The 15,913-nt window shown below is 41.0% G+C and overlaps 3 protein-coding genes across 3 annotated transcripts; 2 read left to right on the forward strand and 1 right to left on the reverse strand.

The window, feature by feature from the left end:
* Window positions 1-702: 702 nt before the first annotated feature.
* SARC_03928 (hypothetical protein) lies at window positions 703-2,772 on the forward strand. Its single transcript, XM_014302273.1, has 2 exons — window positions 703-930; window positions 1,120-2,772. Exons 1-2 carry the CDS (start codon window positions 742-744, stop codon window positions 2,137-2,139), a joined length of 1,209 nt encoding a protein of 402 aa, XP_014157748.1. The 5' UTR covers window positions 703-741; the 3' UTR covers window positions 2,140-2,772.
* Window positions 2,773-4,281: 1,509 nt separating this feature from the next.
* Window positions 4,282-9,771, forward strand: SARC_03929 (succinyl-CoA:3-ketoacid-coenzyme A transferase 1, mitochondrial). The gene is made up of 11 exons (XM_014302274.1): window positions 4,282-4,626; window positions 5,388-5,531; window positions 5,729-5,864; window positions 6,192-6,383; window positions 6,657-6,785; window positions 7,215-7,340; window positions 7,895-7,972; window positions 8,276-8,407; window positions 8,627-8,743; window positions 9,066-9,299; window positions 9,570-9,771. Exons 1-11 carry the CDS (start codon window positions 4,496-4,498, stop codon window positions 9,702-9,704), a joined length of 1,554 nt encoding a protein of 517 aa, XP_014157749.1. The 5' UTR covers window positions 4,282-4,495; the 3' UTR covers window positions 9,705-9,771.
* A 232-nt stretch (window positions 9,772-10,003) lies between these two features.
* SARC_03930 (hypothetical protein) lies at window positions 10,004-11,347 on the reverse strand (the record flags this gene model as incomplete). Its single annotated transcript, XM_014302275.1, has 1 exon — window positions 10,004-11,347. A coding segment is annotated over one exon (832 nt), but the record flags the coding sequence as incomplete, so codon positions are not given.
* Between the last annotated feature and the right edge of the window lie 4,566 nt (window positions 11,348-15,913).

Genomic DNA, 15,913 nt, shown 5'->3' on the forward strand with positions numbered 1-15,913 from the left:
TATATATATATATATATATATATACATATATATTTGTGTGCGTGTAAGGATTTTTCTACTTTTATCCACAAAGTATTCATTTGTTTTGTATGGGTCTGTAGTTAAATATCTAACACACAACATCATACGTAATTTATCTCAACTGGAAATATAATTCGAACAAATAGCATGTTTGTTCTGTATGCAGCTCATGCTTGTTATTTGTTGATGTGTCGTAGAGTTACAAGCTCAACGCATGTATAGATACTGAAAGTAAGTATGAGAGTAGTTGCTAGGTCAAGCTTCCAGTCAGACATCTATATCACATATTGTTGATGAGCGTAAGATTTCACTATTGCTGTCGTCGATTACAATGCACAATTCACGACTAGTTAATCGATATGCATACATGTGAGGGATATACATCAGTTTGTGCCTCAGGTTGATCAGACTGAAGTTTCTAGTATGAAAATGGATGCTGTCATATCGTTGCTTATGCTGTGAGTGCATGCAGAATTTTGTTTGATGTCATTTACAGTTGTAGACGAAATTTGACGATAATAAAGTTATAATCTCGGAATTAACGTTTAGACAAGAGTTTGTTTTCGGGCACCACTTATAAGACTTGCATCCGTTGCAATGCTTCTAATCTAGGATTGTACTACTATATGCGACATATTTTAGAAAGCTGCCGATCAAAGAAAATCTTTCAATTAGAGGTGCATCAGAATAGAGACAGTTAAATAATTTCACCTTTCAAAAATGCATCAACAGATTATGTTCATGAATGGAAATGGGACGGTTGACGTGCCCTCGGTTTCCGTTACGGGAGAGACGGTCATCGCGATCTCAAGTCTGATGCGCAAACATGAAGTTAAAATTTCCTTCCTTCCTGGTCCGGATCTTATGAGCTTGCAAAAGGGCTTTGTTTTGATGATGGTGAATACCTTGGTAAGTTCCGTTGTATATTTTATGATTTTGCATCAAAAACAGTCACAGTTTCACTTCAGCTGATAACCTTGCCGGCTACCGTCACACATTGTCCGCTGTCCCTATATAAGTTTTAACCGGTTGTTTCTGTTTCATTTTATTTTGAAGGTTATTGCATCTCTCAACATTTACCTATTCGCACGTGAACAGATTATCTTGCTGGTTTTCGGAGGTTCTATGGGCATGTTCTCCTTCTTCATGTGGTATAAACGCACTGCTCTTGAGCGACGATTGCTGCGCGAAGCTGAGGAGGTCAAGCGATTAGCACGGGTGAAAGTAGAGGCCATAGTCAACTCCCTCGACGTGGGTGTGTATACCAAACCAGTCGCAGACGATTTAGAGTCTGGTGTTAATTGTATTGACATTGACAGTGGTGAGGCCGGGGCTGCCGATTCGACAAATACAAACAGTCGTACTGCGTTTGACAATGAGGTGGACTGCTGTGCAATCTGTCTGGAGGAGATGGAGGTCGGGGACCAGATACGCGTGCTGCCACTGTGTGTGCATGGTGCCAACTTCCATCTCATGTGCCTAGACCAGTGGCTCATGGATGTGCAGAGCTGCCCCATGTGCAAGGCACGATTAGCCGAAGACGAGAGCGAATGCGAAAGTGAATGCGACGAGGCAGAGAACGGAAATGTCAACGCAAGTGATGGTCCCGAGAGCGAGGGACATAGCAGTGAGGATGATGAGGATAACAATTCGAGTACATTGCTCACAGGTTCCTCCAATAGGACTTCGGGTTCAGTACGGGATACTGAGGTGGGTCATGTTATGTCGTCACATTTCCTAAATGGTAATGATGCCGAGGATGGAGGCGAGGATGACGACGTTGATGATAGCGGCGATGGCTATGTTCGAAAGTCACACCTACTGCCCGCGAGCGATGATACGGATATTGATGTTTCAGATGTCGCTAGAGGGGAAATCAATAGTAAGGGTATAACCGCGGAGCATAGACCAGCTAGTTCGACTGAACATACAGAAGTAGGCATGGAGTTGAGGTCGATATTTAGGAATGACAACGCGAGCAAGATGCACGAAGGCAATATCAGAATAAGCAAATCAAATATAAGTGAGAACATAAGTGGTCGTGAAAGTTTACGCGTGGACGACGATCAGGAGAGAGGGGACGAATGTGACACGGATGAGCAGACCAGATTAGTTTAATGGCTATGTAAGTCGTTTGCTATGTTTTATATACGATTACTAGACTGCAGCTATCTCGAATTCCCACCAATGTTGAACTCTGGCGTGGGATGACGGAGCCGCATTTGCTAGTCATACCCAGGAGTGCGAAATACTATAACAGAGACAGGATCTCTTGGGTCTCTTTTATATCGCACTGTCTGCCAGAAAATTACAGCATGAGCATGAAGCACGGTAGAGGATGGAGGATACCACTGAAAATGCGAGAGTTTTAAATATGTTTGCTATCGATACATCACTGCCAATGTGGATATAGTACTACCTACATCTGGTTGGACTCCCAACTTAAGACCAGTTTAACTATGCGGTCGATACCTCGATGTGCTGCGAGATTGGCTGTAGTGCGACATACCCGGCCGCACTTTGGTATACCCCTATTGGTTCTTAGTATTGAGGTTGGGTTGTTCATTGGACATTCTGGTTTTTACACTGGCTAAGTCGCTGTCATGTATTTATGGAAACCTTTAAACAGAGGAAGTCGCTATTTGAGAAGTGCTCTGAGCAATGTTGGACGCAGCACAATTAACGTATACTAGGTAAATAATTATCAGTCATACTTGTAAAAAAGAATATTTTACGACACGAATAAATCGATTATAATTGAATATTTCAGTCCAACACTTTCCGAAGGCATAGAGGCTAATCAAGACTTTATTACGACATCGTGATGTTTCTGATTCACCATACTTTGCGGTGGCTGTACTAGAACTATGATATTCTCTGCGTTGTTTTCTGTTGTATTATAGCATTCTAGAAAGACAGTTCTTCTCGTGCTACATACGCGCAGAAGATATCTTTTTAATTGTACAACTTAAGTTAACGACGCTCTGGAGAAATGGCAAGAAATATTTGTCACAGGGACGATGTTGTGAACTTGTGTTTCCTTCACAAGCTCATCGATTTCCTTTGCGGGATTCATGCAATATGGTATATTTACTAATTTTTATGAATGTCAATTTAGAAGGCTATGGATATGTGTATTGCAAAAGCCCCTTTATAATATATATTTACTTCAAGTTTTCAACTGGGGCAAAATGATTATACTGGTAGAGCCAACAAGACTATAAAATGCGTTGCCTCCAAAATTATGATTTAAAAAATACTGCAGACCTAAGCAGGACGGATGAGACCGGGAGGCTAATCGGGAATCTGGGAGTTTTATTTACTCTATATTTAGAGGTTCACCCAGAGTTACATAACTGGTTTTTTTCATTCGCACAAATTCTTTATATAAACGAGTAATGAATACATATATAATTCTATCCCAATCGGACTCTTGATTTAAAAGTTTTGAAGGATTCCAGATTGTACCAGAACTGGGCCAAACTAGCCAGTAGTCTACAAGACTCAACTACTCCAGAATTCATCCATGCCTAACAGACCTTAAAATAATTTTTAATCATCTAATGGCTAATGGAAGTTCTTTTATCAAATAGCTCTGGGTCATTCTGTATGGTATAAAGAAAATGTCCGGTCTCCTCCGTCCAATATTTTTTATTGTCCGCCCCTACTATTATTAGCAAGATGCTCAAGAGTGGAGGAAGCGATTGGTGCTCGACATGTCATTATCGCAGATGCTGTAGGGCAGGCGGGGGAGTACCGTCAGACGTAGTAAATATTTAAAAATAGTTATTTACGTTGTATCATGTATTTATGGCCACCTAGGGTTGGCCAGAGTTCAGAGCCTCAGTGGGCATAGGCCATAGGGCCGTACTATGGTGCACCAACAGAACCACACGTAGGGCCAGCCCAGAGCCCCAGTAGTACACCAGAGTGACCAGGCTCGGACTCATTCATTGAATTACGTAAATATGTATTTATTTTTCTATTTTTAAATTGTTTATACGTTTCTCCCGCCGGAAATCGGAATTTTGTATGCGGCATCCACAATCGCACACATCTGTGACATGACCAATGAAATCACTTCAAAACGTAATTTTTGAAACGAAATTTCTCGAGGTCTGTCCCATCAATGTCGCATTGTCGCCGTGTCTGTCAAAAGTGTCACCGTGTCGGATTGTCTGGTCAGTCTATTCACTATATATTTTAGTATTTTTAGTATTGATTTATTGACTGCTGGTAGTAAACGCAAGAGTGAAATAGGGACGACTTTCTAGAGTACAGACTACACAGTCATATAGTCAGACAGTGAGCGGGCCTTGGGGACACTAAATATTCAGCAGTGTTGTATTGCGTCGCACGAACTTTGAAGTAAAAAGTAAATATAAACAAAGGAGCTGGCTGGAAGTGCAAGCACACACACGAGCATACTATCCATAAGTAGTATAGAGTCGACTGGAGGATATAAACAAGCATCATGTTGAGTATAAGTTCGCGCTCCAACTGCGCCCGAATCGTAGCAAAACGGCAAGCAGTCATCGCAGCGAAGTTGCGCAGCTATTCGTCGACAAACTTAAAACCTCTCGGCCGACTACAGATATGTGATACGTAAGTAATTTCTATAACTCTAAAAAAATTGCGCAATCGGTGTCATAGTAAATCACATTTTGTTATATGATTCCTACTGTGTTCCAAATAATATGCAGGCTTTGTCAGACGAGTAATCAAGCATAGAACAAATTGTGCTGCGACAGCTTCTCTATGTGAATTGAATGCGACCAAATTAAAGGGCGTTTAGTTCAGTGAATGTACTTACTACCATAATATTATATATATATTTATATATATAAATATATACATATATATAGATTATATGGATAGATTATATAGATAGATTATATAGTATATATATATATATGGATAGATTATATAGATAGATTATATATATATATATATATATATATATATGCATAATAGTACATATATATATACATATCTATACATACATTTATATATATAATATATATTTATATATATGTAAATACAAATATATACATATGTATTTATATGTATATATAGATTATGTATCGATTATATATAGGTTATATATAGATTTATATAGATTATATATAGATTATATTGATTCTATATATATATGTATATATATATATATAGATATAGGTTGTGCATCAGGTTATATGTATATACTATATGTATATTTACATTGTATTCGTATATACATATATATATAGAAAGTACGAAAAATAATTGCTGTACTGTAATCATACGAGTACCGATTTTAGTTTTTACCACCGCATGTATCAGAGGACGCCCTAACACGTTGATCAACTCACTGTTACTGTTCACAGAGCCGAAGAGGCTGTGAAAGATATTCCCGATGGATCGAAACTGTTAGTTGGTGGCTTCGGACTGTGCGGTATTCCAGAGCATCTAATCAAAGCCCTGAAGCAGCAAGGGACGAAGGACCTCACCTGCGTGAGTAACAATGCTGGGTAAGCAAATGAACTCCCTAGCATGTGATGACACTTTGAATATTTTCACATATTCATGCGTTTTTCAACTGGGGTTTTTTCGCACACAACAGCAGAATAATTAACTTTCGAGTGTTTACCGCACACTGTGGTGGGCCGTCCAGTTCATACTATTTTGCGGCGGGGCTTTGTTCTGAGAGTTACTTGCTTTGTTACAGTGTTGACGATGCTGGACTTGGACTACTTTTAAAGGGTAAACAAATCAAGCGTATGATTTCGTCCTACGTGGGTGAGAATGCGGAGTTTGAGAGACAGTTCCTCAATGGTGAACTCGAGGTCGAACTTACGCCACAGGTATTTTTTTTTTGCACGTACCGTTTTCTTGAATTTGTCAATGTGGGCGATAACACTCTTTGTGATGCTATATGATGTACATCCCATTTGTTGGAGGCGAATTTGTATAGCTGTCGTATCATTAGCTTTCTCGGGGAATCTAGCTCCTACTTTCAAATAGCAAGTATTGAACTCGCTACATTCATGAATTTTAGAAAAGCGAAAGCCATGTACGTCAACATTCGTGCTTTATAGGCGTGGGCCGCCTTTACTTCATGGTCTTGTTGTGCCTATCATCTATTCCCAAACAGGCATCGAATATGACGTCTCCGTTCTATCATAATGCAGGGAACTCTTGCAGAGAGATGTCGTGCTGGCGGAGCTGGGGTGCCCGCTTTCTTCACCCCCACAGCTTACGGAACAGTTGTGCACACGGGCGGTTCGCCTATCAAGTACACGGAAGATGGCAAGGAAATTGCTATCGCGAGCAAACCACGTGAGGAGAGACAGTTCAATGGACGCGACTATATCATGGAAGAGGTAAGGATAGCGGGGAAGATGTATCACTTTCTCTATATCGGCCTTGCAGGAGTGTGTACCGTAGTTTCCTCTAGTTCTATAGCTATGTTGAATGACATGTTGGTTTATTCGGAAACCGAGTTTTTATAGTGAAATGCACATCATAAAATGGTGACTCTATCTTCGTTATACAGAACGTAGTAGGATAGATATACAAATTTTGCCCTGCTTACCAGATATCTGGGTCTACAAACACTAAATCGTGCGGTCACACCCTTTTTTTTCCTACTTAAGGCTATTACAGGAGATTACGCACTAGTGAAGGCAACCAAGGCTGACACCGCTGGCAATCTGATCCTCGCGAAGACGACGCAGAACTTCAACAACGCGATGGCTCGAGCTGCCAAGATCACAATTGCAGAGGTAATGTATGCTTCCCAGTACATACGCGAAAGACTGTATGCATCTTTGTGTGTGCATATGGAGGACAAATGGTGTGCGGTCCACTACACCATGACAGCGATCTCTTTTTGTCAGAGCAGTGTTTGCTATGTATATATTTATAGTTAGCGCAAGTGGGAATCCTTCATGTTAGTTGGTTCTATCGCTTCTAGCTCATAAGTAGAATGTGGTATGTGTACTTTGGATGCTTCGTAAATTGCTCGCACTAAGGACAAGCCCAGAATTTTGAGGTTTAGTCGTCACTCATACTTTTTGTTTGAGTTGCAACCACCCGCGAAACTCTTGTTTATTTCGAGAAAGCAACAGATTCCAAATTCTTGTTTTTGTCTCTATCGATTATCACGGTTGCTCGTATTGAATCGGATTTGAATTTTCTTTGAATACTAACAGGTTGAAGAGATCGTGCCTGCCGGTGAACTGAGCCCTGAGGCTATCCACGTGCCTGGAATCTATGTCAACCGCCTCGTAATTACTAAGCCCGAGAAACGCATCGAGAAGACGACGTTATTCAGAGAGGTGAGCTGTTGTACTTATTGTACTGTTTTGCGAGAATGAGTGAACTTGGCACCATAGCGCACACCACGGCGGAGTTTTTGTAGCCGTAATGCCGCAGCTGCAATTTGTGTAGAAAGAATCACCGGATTGAGTTGGATATTTATTGCAATCAATATTTTTTTTACCAAGCACGATGCTTTATACTTTACGAACATCCACAGTAGTCTGTGTAGGAGACTACAAATGGACAGGCCAATAGGGACATCAGTATATACAGGACTGTTCAATGCACGCTTGCAAAACGAAGAATACAAGTCGGTTTTGCGCTTGGAGTACATTTTTTTGGGCATTCGTATATTTACTATGGATAGTGATTCTAAATGTGAATTCTCTTAGGGACACATACACAGGCCTTTATGTATATAGTTTATATTTACTATATAAAATATAACTTATCCTGATACCAATGTGCCTGCGCACTTCATTATGATACGTTCGGATGCATATGTATCTGTGTCCTCCAATCGAGCACTCCTGAACTATCCACTGACATGACGAACACTATACTCAAATAGCCACCATCCGCTGGAGAGGCCGAGCACGAGCTAAGCACAAGAGAGAAGATCGTACGCCGCGCCGCCAAGGAGTTCAAGGTAGGTTGTTAGAGGTCCATCGCACCAGTGTTTAGCTTGTGTGCCCTGATGGATTGTATGCTCTGATGTGTACAAGCATATGAATTTCGGGTGTAAAGGCATGCAGAACTTTTATGGGGCGGTTGCTCAGTCTGTTCGGGGTCGTGACTTCTCCGTATTTCGTTTTCGTGCCACCGTGACGTGAACTAAAAAAAGTACTGCAAGTACTTGTGAATCGCATCTGACGATGGTCTTCATCTGACGATGGTCCTTTCCAGACATCAAGCAATATTTTAATAGATACACACCCTCCTGTTACTATAGGATGGTATGTTTGTCAACTTGGGCATCGGTATGCCCATGATGGCTTCCAATTACATTCCTGAGAATGACACCGTATGGCTCATGTCCGAGAATGGAATTATGGGGCTAGGACCATTCCCTACCAAAGACCAGGTATGTGTGTCTGCCAGCACATGTGGGTTCGTTGGCCGTAGTACTGAGTACTCGAATTTTGGGTTTCTCGCGGTTTCTTGCGATATCTGAGAGAGAAGAAGTTGTGCATTCGAATTTGAGTCGCCTGCATATTCGAATTTGAGTCGCCTGCATATAATGCATTCCTTACATATCTTGACGCTCATTGTGTCCGATTTTGCGGTTTCCAATTCATCTTAGGTCGACGCTGATCTCATTAATGCTGGAAAGGAGACGGTCACCATTGTCAAGGGCGGTGCATACTTCGGAAGTGACGAGAGTTTCGCTATGATTCGCGGGGGTCACATCGACATGACTGTAAGTGGTGCTTCAAATATCACTAATGTCCGCTTTCGCTTTCGTTTTGGCAGATCTTGACGACTATTCATTGACTGAAACTTTGCTTGCATCATAGAAAGGCTATCCAAGTTAGTTTGGTTTGTCAATTTGACAAACAAGTCATATGAGTGCTGCTAAAATATATCAGCAGAAAATGTTCTCGATGGGCCGCACATGATGAATGCCGTACCACCCATCTTCAAGTAGTTTTGAGCGCCGAGATAAAATTTCAATGTGTGTGGGCCGTTTCAGTATATTCTGACTCACTCACATTACTGAACGTCATTACATATGATGACAGGTTCTAGGCGCTATGCAAGTGTCCGAGAAGGGAGACCTAGCGAACTGGATGATCCCTAAGAAGATGGTGAAGGGTATGGGAGGTGCCATGGACTTGGTCAGCACTCGCGGAACAAAGACGAAAGTCATCATCACAATGGAACACACTGCCAAGGGTGGTAAGCACAAGATTCTGAGCGAGTGCAATCTGCCGTTGACAGGCCAGCGATGCGTGAGTCGCATTATTACTGAGAAGGTACGGGTGTGTCATAGTGTGAGTATCGAATATTTTTATGGGCGTCGGCTTTGCTTGGTTGATAAAGGTTGTATGCGTGTTCTGTCGCACTGTTCACTATTTTGGGTACTCATACTAGCATGGACTGCGTAGTCTCGCGTAAATTCATTGTTCATATATACGGCTTTGAATTGTGTTCCAATTTAATGAAATAGCGTTGCAAATGTCTTACTTGCTATTCATCTCCAATTTCTGATTATTTCTTTCTTACTTACTTTTCCACTCAAATAGGCTGTCTTTGACGTGACGCCTACTGGATTGCTTCTGCAAGAAATCGCAGAGGGATTGACCGTTGATGATATAAAAGAAGCCACAGGAGCTTCGTTTAGCGTTGCCGATAAAATTGCGACCATTCAATATGCTTAGAAAGAATACAGTAAATTTGAGACCATACTGTATGCTTAAAAATAAATAAATACTACACAATACACGTTTGTTAGAATACAGTAAATTTGAGACCATTCCATATGCTTCAAATTAAATAAATACCACACAATCCATGCTTGAATTTTTTGTTTGAAAAGGGTCAAAAGCAAATGCGAGGATATTGGCATAATGCATCTCTGAAAGTGGGCGACTTATTTGTTGTTTACTGTTCTGTAGTAGAACCGAAAACTTTAAACTCCTTGAGAAAGTATGTCGGGGTACACCTCTGAGCAGGTGACTTTATTTGTTATTTGCTGTTCTGTAGTAGAACCGAAAACTTTAAACTCCTTGAGAAAGTATGTCGGGGTACACCTCTGAGCAGGTGACTTTATTTGTTATTTGCTGTTCTGTTTGTAGGACCGAAAACTTGGGGACTTTGAGAAAATATGTATGTTTTGAGTAGTTACACTTCTGAGTGGGTGACTTTATTTGTTGTTTGCTGTTCGGTAGTATGACCGAAAATTTGAAATTGCTGAGGATACATGGCTGAATACACCGTGACTTTTTGTTTTGTTTGTCGCTCAGAAGTAGGTCGATATATTCCCCCATTAAAGCAGATGCTCAGATTACATACGTCCTGAAAACTGCAGTTTAACTTATCCTATGGCATGATGGTATAACTTCTGCTGATTGCTATAAACATTACACAGAAGTAAACTGAGCATCTACTCTCATTCAAAGCTCAATGTCTCGATTATTATAAAATTTGTATACGTATTTTGATGATCCACTGCATTATTACGACATCGCCCTAATAGTACACATGACAGTCGTTCGATTGCGCATGGACAATCCTCCTGTCTAAATCGAACGGTCCCATGACTATCTCAATGATTATTCTTCGCAGAGTATCCTCAGGCAATATGACACCTTGTTCGTAGCCCATGAGGCCACACAACTCCTCCAATATCCTCGTGAATTGGGCGTCGGTTTGTGCGAGGTCTAACGCTCCCTGCAGAAATCCTACCAACCAGGCACCACTCTTGTAGCCTGCGCGCTTCCTGCCCTTAGTCATACCGCTATAGAAATCCTTGTCATCGTATTGCCGCAATTTCAAATGCACAACACTTCTCGGGGCCACGTCCATATCCGGAATGGCTCTTAACTTGGAGGTACATGACATGAATATGAAGAATAAGTATCCCCGCCTATACTTGGGCTTCAGTTTGAATAGGATTTCGATGGCATTCTTTTTGCCCTGGGCCTGTTGCTCGTCAGTCACAGCTATTGGATTCAAGAATGCCTCCGAGCCGAAGTAAAAATTAGCACCGCATGCTAGAGTTTTTACGGAATGAGACAACGGGCCACGTTCGCCTTGTTGGAATTTATTTATGTACGTTGCTTGGTTTTGGCTTGATTTCCCACTACCCTGTTTTGCTTTCTTTGACGAAATGTGAAGTTTGTCAACTAGCTTGCGCGACAGCACACGGTCCAGAGAATTTGAGAGCTTAAGTTGGCCATTTATTTTCCTTGAGTAACTGCATGAGCCCATCATACCGACGAAAACTGTCGCTAGAGAGAGGCACCCCTTGTGTGTGTGTAAGATACAGAAACAAACCACTGTATAGTGTGTATACAGCGTGTGGTGACTGTGACAATACAGTCCTTGGCGATATATATATATATATAAAATGCCGAACGCAAAAGAATATCTGTCTGGCGCAGCAGCAGCTGTACTCTCACGTTCTCTGGGACTGAGCAAGAGAGAGTGGGAGTGTGGGACACACGGGCCACGGGCCACGGGCCACGGGCTCACGGCCCACTGAGTTCGCCGTTTCGTGCGGAAGTTCAGTTCGACACAAACAAATCAATTTTTTTAGCACGTTTTTTGAAAATACATAAATATACAATTTCTTTTGTTTCTTTCTTTTTAAAAAAAAGTACAATAATATGGGGTGAGAGGCTGAGAGCCACTGAGAGGGCGAGAGGGCGGAGGACGGACGTCGGGCCCGGACTCAAGTTTTGTCATTGTGTGTACACTGTATTCTGTAAACTGTACAAACAATATTTAGAAAAAAAATTTAGGTGTACAAGAGTGTTCGGTGTATTTACGAGCATATTTAGTCACCTGTTTAAAATTCTAGTCAACCTGGATGGTAGTCCAAGAAAAGTTCTAAGATGGGTGGATGGGGCCATGATATTTTTTCCATCATGAATGTACATACTGATTTCTGAAATAATTGGCTCTAATCATTCCCAGAGGAAGTAGTTAAGCATAGATGTAAAGCAAATCATTTCTTTTGTACATAATTATAGTGTCTTATTAACAGCGATTAATATGAAGATAGTTATTGTCCCTTAATCTAGACTGCCAAATCATTTAAAAGTACATGAGAGAATCATAATGAGAATTATGCAATCAACGTAGATAGCGCATAGGGAGCTGACAACCAACTAAAATGGCTCTAAACATTAGAGTAAGTACTAAAGTGCCTGAGAATAGCAAGCGTAAGCGCGGTGGTGCAGCACCTAAGGTGGAAGAGATGTTAATGGAATGGTCACAAGTATTAAACGAAAGGTAAAGGTAGCAGTAGTAACGTAAGTTGTGATGATAAAAAGGTATATAAAATACACATACGGTGGGGTCAATAACGCGCGCCTTACAGTCGAACAAAGCTTTGACCTCTCAACCGAAGAGAAGCCATCGTACTAGTCTCTTTGTTAATAGTCCATAACTTTCACGAACTTTGTCTAAACGATCAGGTCTGACTGTGCACTTTGTTTAAAAAAACCCCCACCCCGCGCTAAAAGCCTAAAACACACCCTACGGCCTACAGCCTACAGGCTACTGGCTACAAGCCTATTTTTTAAAAATAGCAGCTGCAGTATTTCATAGCCTTCTCAATTATAAATACACAAGAGGTATCTTTGTTTCATGTTTTTTTTTCTCGAACAAACCGGTTTGACTGTGAGACTGTGTTTCTGTGACTTCGTGTGTATTTGAAGGTCAGCAGTGTGTTGTAAATAAAAAGACGAAAAATATTTTATTTGATTGTAAATATAACTATGCACTATGCAGTATGCAGCATGCACAGCCTTCTAAAAAAAACCGGGTAGTGGCCGTAGTCCCGTAGCCGGGGTGGAATGTGGATACTCACAATATAGGATAGGTATTCCAATTTCCTCATGTGGCGTGTATAACCGGAGAGTTAGCAACACCTCTATGATTGTAACAATTAAAACCCCCCCGTCCCCCCAGTATTTTAAAACTTCCAAAGATCTTTCCATTACAATATGCGCAGCAACTATTTACTCTTCAGCATTCCAAAGTAGCCTAACGAGCCACTCGAACTTCATATTTTATTGAGACTAGAGCAGAGAAGTACTGGAGTACTGGTCTCAGTCAGGAGACCAGTGTACCTGAACTCATGAACTGAGACAGTTACTCTCTAATACAATAGTGTATAGTAGCTACTTCTCTCTCTAACAATAGTGTATAGTAGCTACTTCTCTCTCTACTCTAAGAGTAGAGAGAGAGAGAGAGAGAGAGAAAGAGAGAGAGCGAGAGAGACTGAGAGACAGAAAGAGTAGAGACTAGTGTTTGGCGCCTGCCGTCTGGTCACTACGAGAACCCTAAAGAAGATTCTATATTTGAAAAGATTTCAAAATAAAGAAATTGATGCCCAATAATAAAAAATGGTTGTTTGTCACTTCTGAGGCAAAAATAAAATTCAAAAAAAGGGTGCATCCACTCTGGCCACTCCACTACTGTAGCCTGCAGTCCTGCACTCTGCATTTCTTCACCTCCACTCTTGTTGTGTATATTAAATCATAGCGTCCTAAAATTCCAACATTTAGGTCTTATGATAGGAGAATATCTGGCTATGTATGGCAATTAGCAAATGTCCTCAATTTTTTCTATCACTAGCTAGTAGAGAATTATGAGTCATAAGTCATGGACTCATGGCTCTATTGATCATTTGATGTACATATGTAAATAGATATTCTCAATTTAAAAAGAAAATTAAACCCCAAATTTAGAAACAAAATGTTTGGGGACTTAAAAAAAATCGACTTTGGGTTTGGGGTTTGAGACTCTGCGACTTTGAGACTTTGGGCTGCTTTGCGCCTTTGCCCCCTGGTTCAGAATTTTGGTTTGTTTATTTTTATTTTGTTTCGTATGACCATGACCATCTCTAGAAAAAGCAGAAATTACGGGAGAACGGACAAGTCCGTAGGACTGGCCAAGATAATGACATTATTTTGATATAATGTTTTATAAAAAACAAACAAAAAAAACAAATAATATAGTATATATGTAACGATGTAAGTTACGTACACTATACGACTATACATCATACCGGAAACGAGTTTACGACTCTACAGTCTACGAGTCTACGTCCTACGACAATAATAAATACAACATTTGATGAATAAATCAGCAGATATACAGGACAATTTTTTTAAAAGAAGGATAGCCGATTGGACGGCCAGTATAGAGTAAACGCAAAAGCTGGAAGATTTAAGATAAAGATGGTCGTCATGACTGATGTTTTAGGCAGTCAGTGGACTCCAGAGTCCATACTCCGGAGTCTACTAGTACAGTCCAGAGTCCAGACTCCAGAGCCCATACTCCAGAGTCCAGACTCTCGAATCTTCAGTCCTCTGGCGACAGACCTACACCCTAAGTGAGTGAGTCCCTAATAAGCCTGAGCCTCGAGGCTGAGAGAGGGTGTGATACAGAGACTGTGAAGCTGTGAGCGACTGTTAGCCGACTAAGCGAGGCCCAGAGTCCCAGACTCTCAGAGACCAGAGGTCGAGTTCAAACTTCAAAATTTAGACTCTGGGTGTTGTCTGAGAGTCTGAGACTGAGACTTGAGAAGTCGAGAGAGGCCTTATTCGGGCTTTTAGTGGTAGGTACAAAACTCAAACAATTAGAGCCATCACCTATTGAGTCCTCAGTCAACAAGCTTCAGTCTTCAGAATTTTCTATTTACTACAGAGTACAAAGTACAAACTCAACCGAGTAAAAAAACATCAGCTGAGGCTTGAAGAGTTCGGTATTTCTTGTGCATATTAAATTTTTTTATTTTACACACACTGACAGACTGACCGTCTGATACGAGTCACACGACGAGTCAATGCGACACTGACACATATTTACAGAGTCATAGACAAAGTTACAGTGAGTCACTGACATGACATACCCATATATGGCATAGCACAAGAAGGGGCTCACTTGTTTCAATTTAGACGTCATTGTTTGTTTAAAAAGCAAACAAAAAAAAGACGGCTATGTACTATGGATGTAGCTCATGCAGTAATGCCTCATGGCCTTGCCACTCTCTAGAGTTGACATTTCATATTTGACAGGTAGTGAGGTCCACCGTATTTTAGAGTATCAGATTCAATGATTCAGTAATTCAGAGAGTGACAGAGTCAGAGAGACTCCAAATAAAGGTGCAGCCACTTCAGAAGTTCAGAGATCAGTGTAGAATACGTTACTCCTTCAAGGCTTTGCAACTGCCAACTTTCCTCAGCGCCCAGCAGTCCAGCACAATGCGCAAGAAGAAGGCAACAGCGTGCAGCCTGCATTCCTGCTGGAGCAGCAGTGAGGAAATCTACTGACTACTCTCTCTCTATCGGAGTTCAAGAGTAGTTTTCCTGTGATCTGTCAGACTGTCACTCCTGTTCAAACCTGTTTCCAAGGACCAAGCCGACCAATAAGTCACCGTGTACACGGCAGTAGTACAGTACATGACTCCGTGAGTACGTGTATGTACTTCGTAAAAATGCCACCTGGAATGCTGGAAGTGAAACCTATCTGCTCTTGTCCCCAAACACTAAATAAGTAAACAGATGCACATTTTGACGTGGCCGTGTCAAAACTGTCACGTGCGGTGTGAGTGTAAATTTGTGGAATGTGGAATGTGGAGCGTGGACCAAATAGGCAAAAAGTACACGCAAGAAGGGCAAAAAACAAACGAATGTACAATTAGCAGCTTTCAAAATATCAGACGCAACAAAATTTGTACTTTGTGGTGATGTACAGATAGTCTACTACAGAGAGTATAGAGTATAGTATCCGCATGACTACATACACAGTAATACACCTAAAGTCTCACACACAAACATACACACATACTACACACATACACAAACGAATACAATACATACAGTCATAAATACATACATAAATGTGCATTATA

The sequence above is a fragment of the Sphaeroforma arctica genome (assembly GCF_001186125.1).
Source record: "Sphaeroforma arctica JP610 unplaced genomic scaffold supercont1.210, whole genome shotgun sequence".
In the NCBI taxonomy this organism is placed as follows: Eukaryota; class Ichthyosporea; order Ichthyophonida; genus Sphaeroforma; species Sphaeroforma arctica.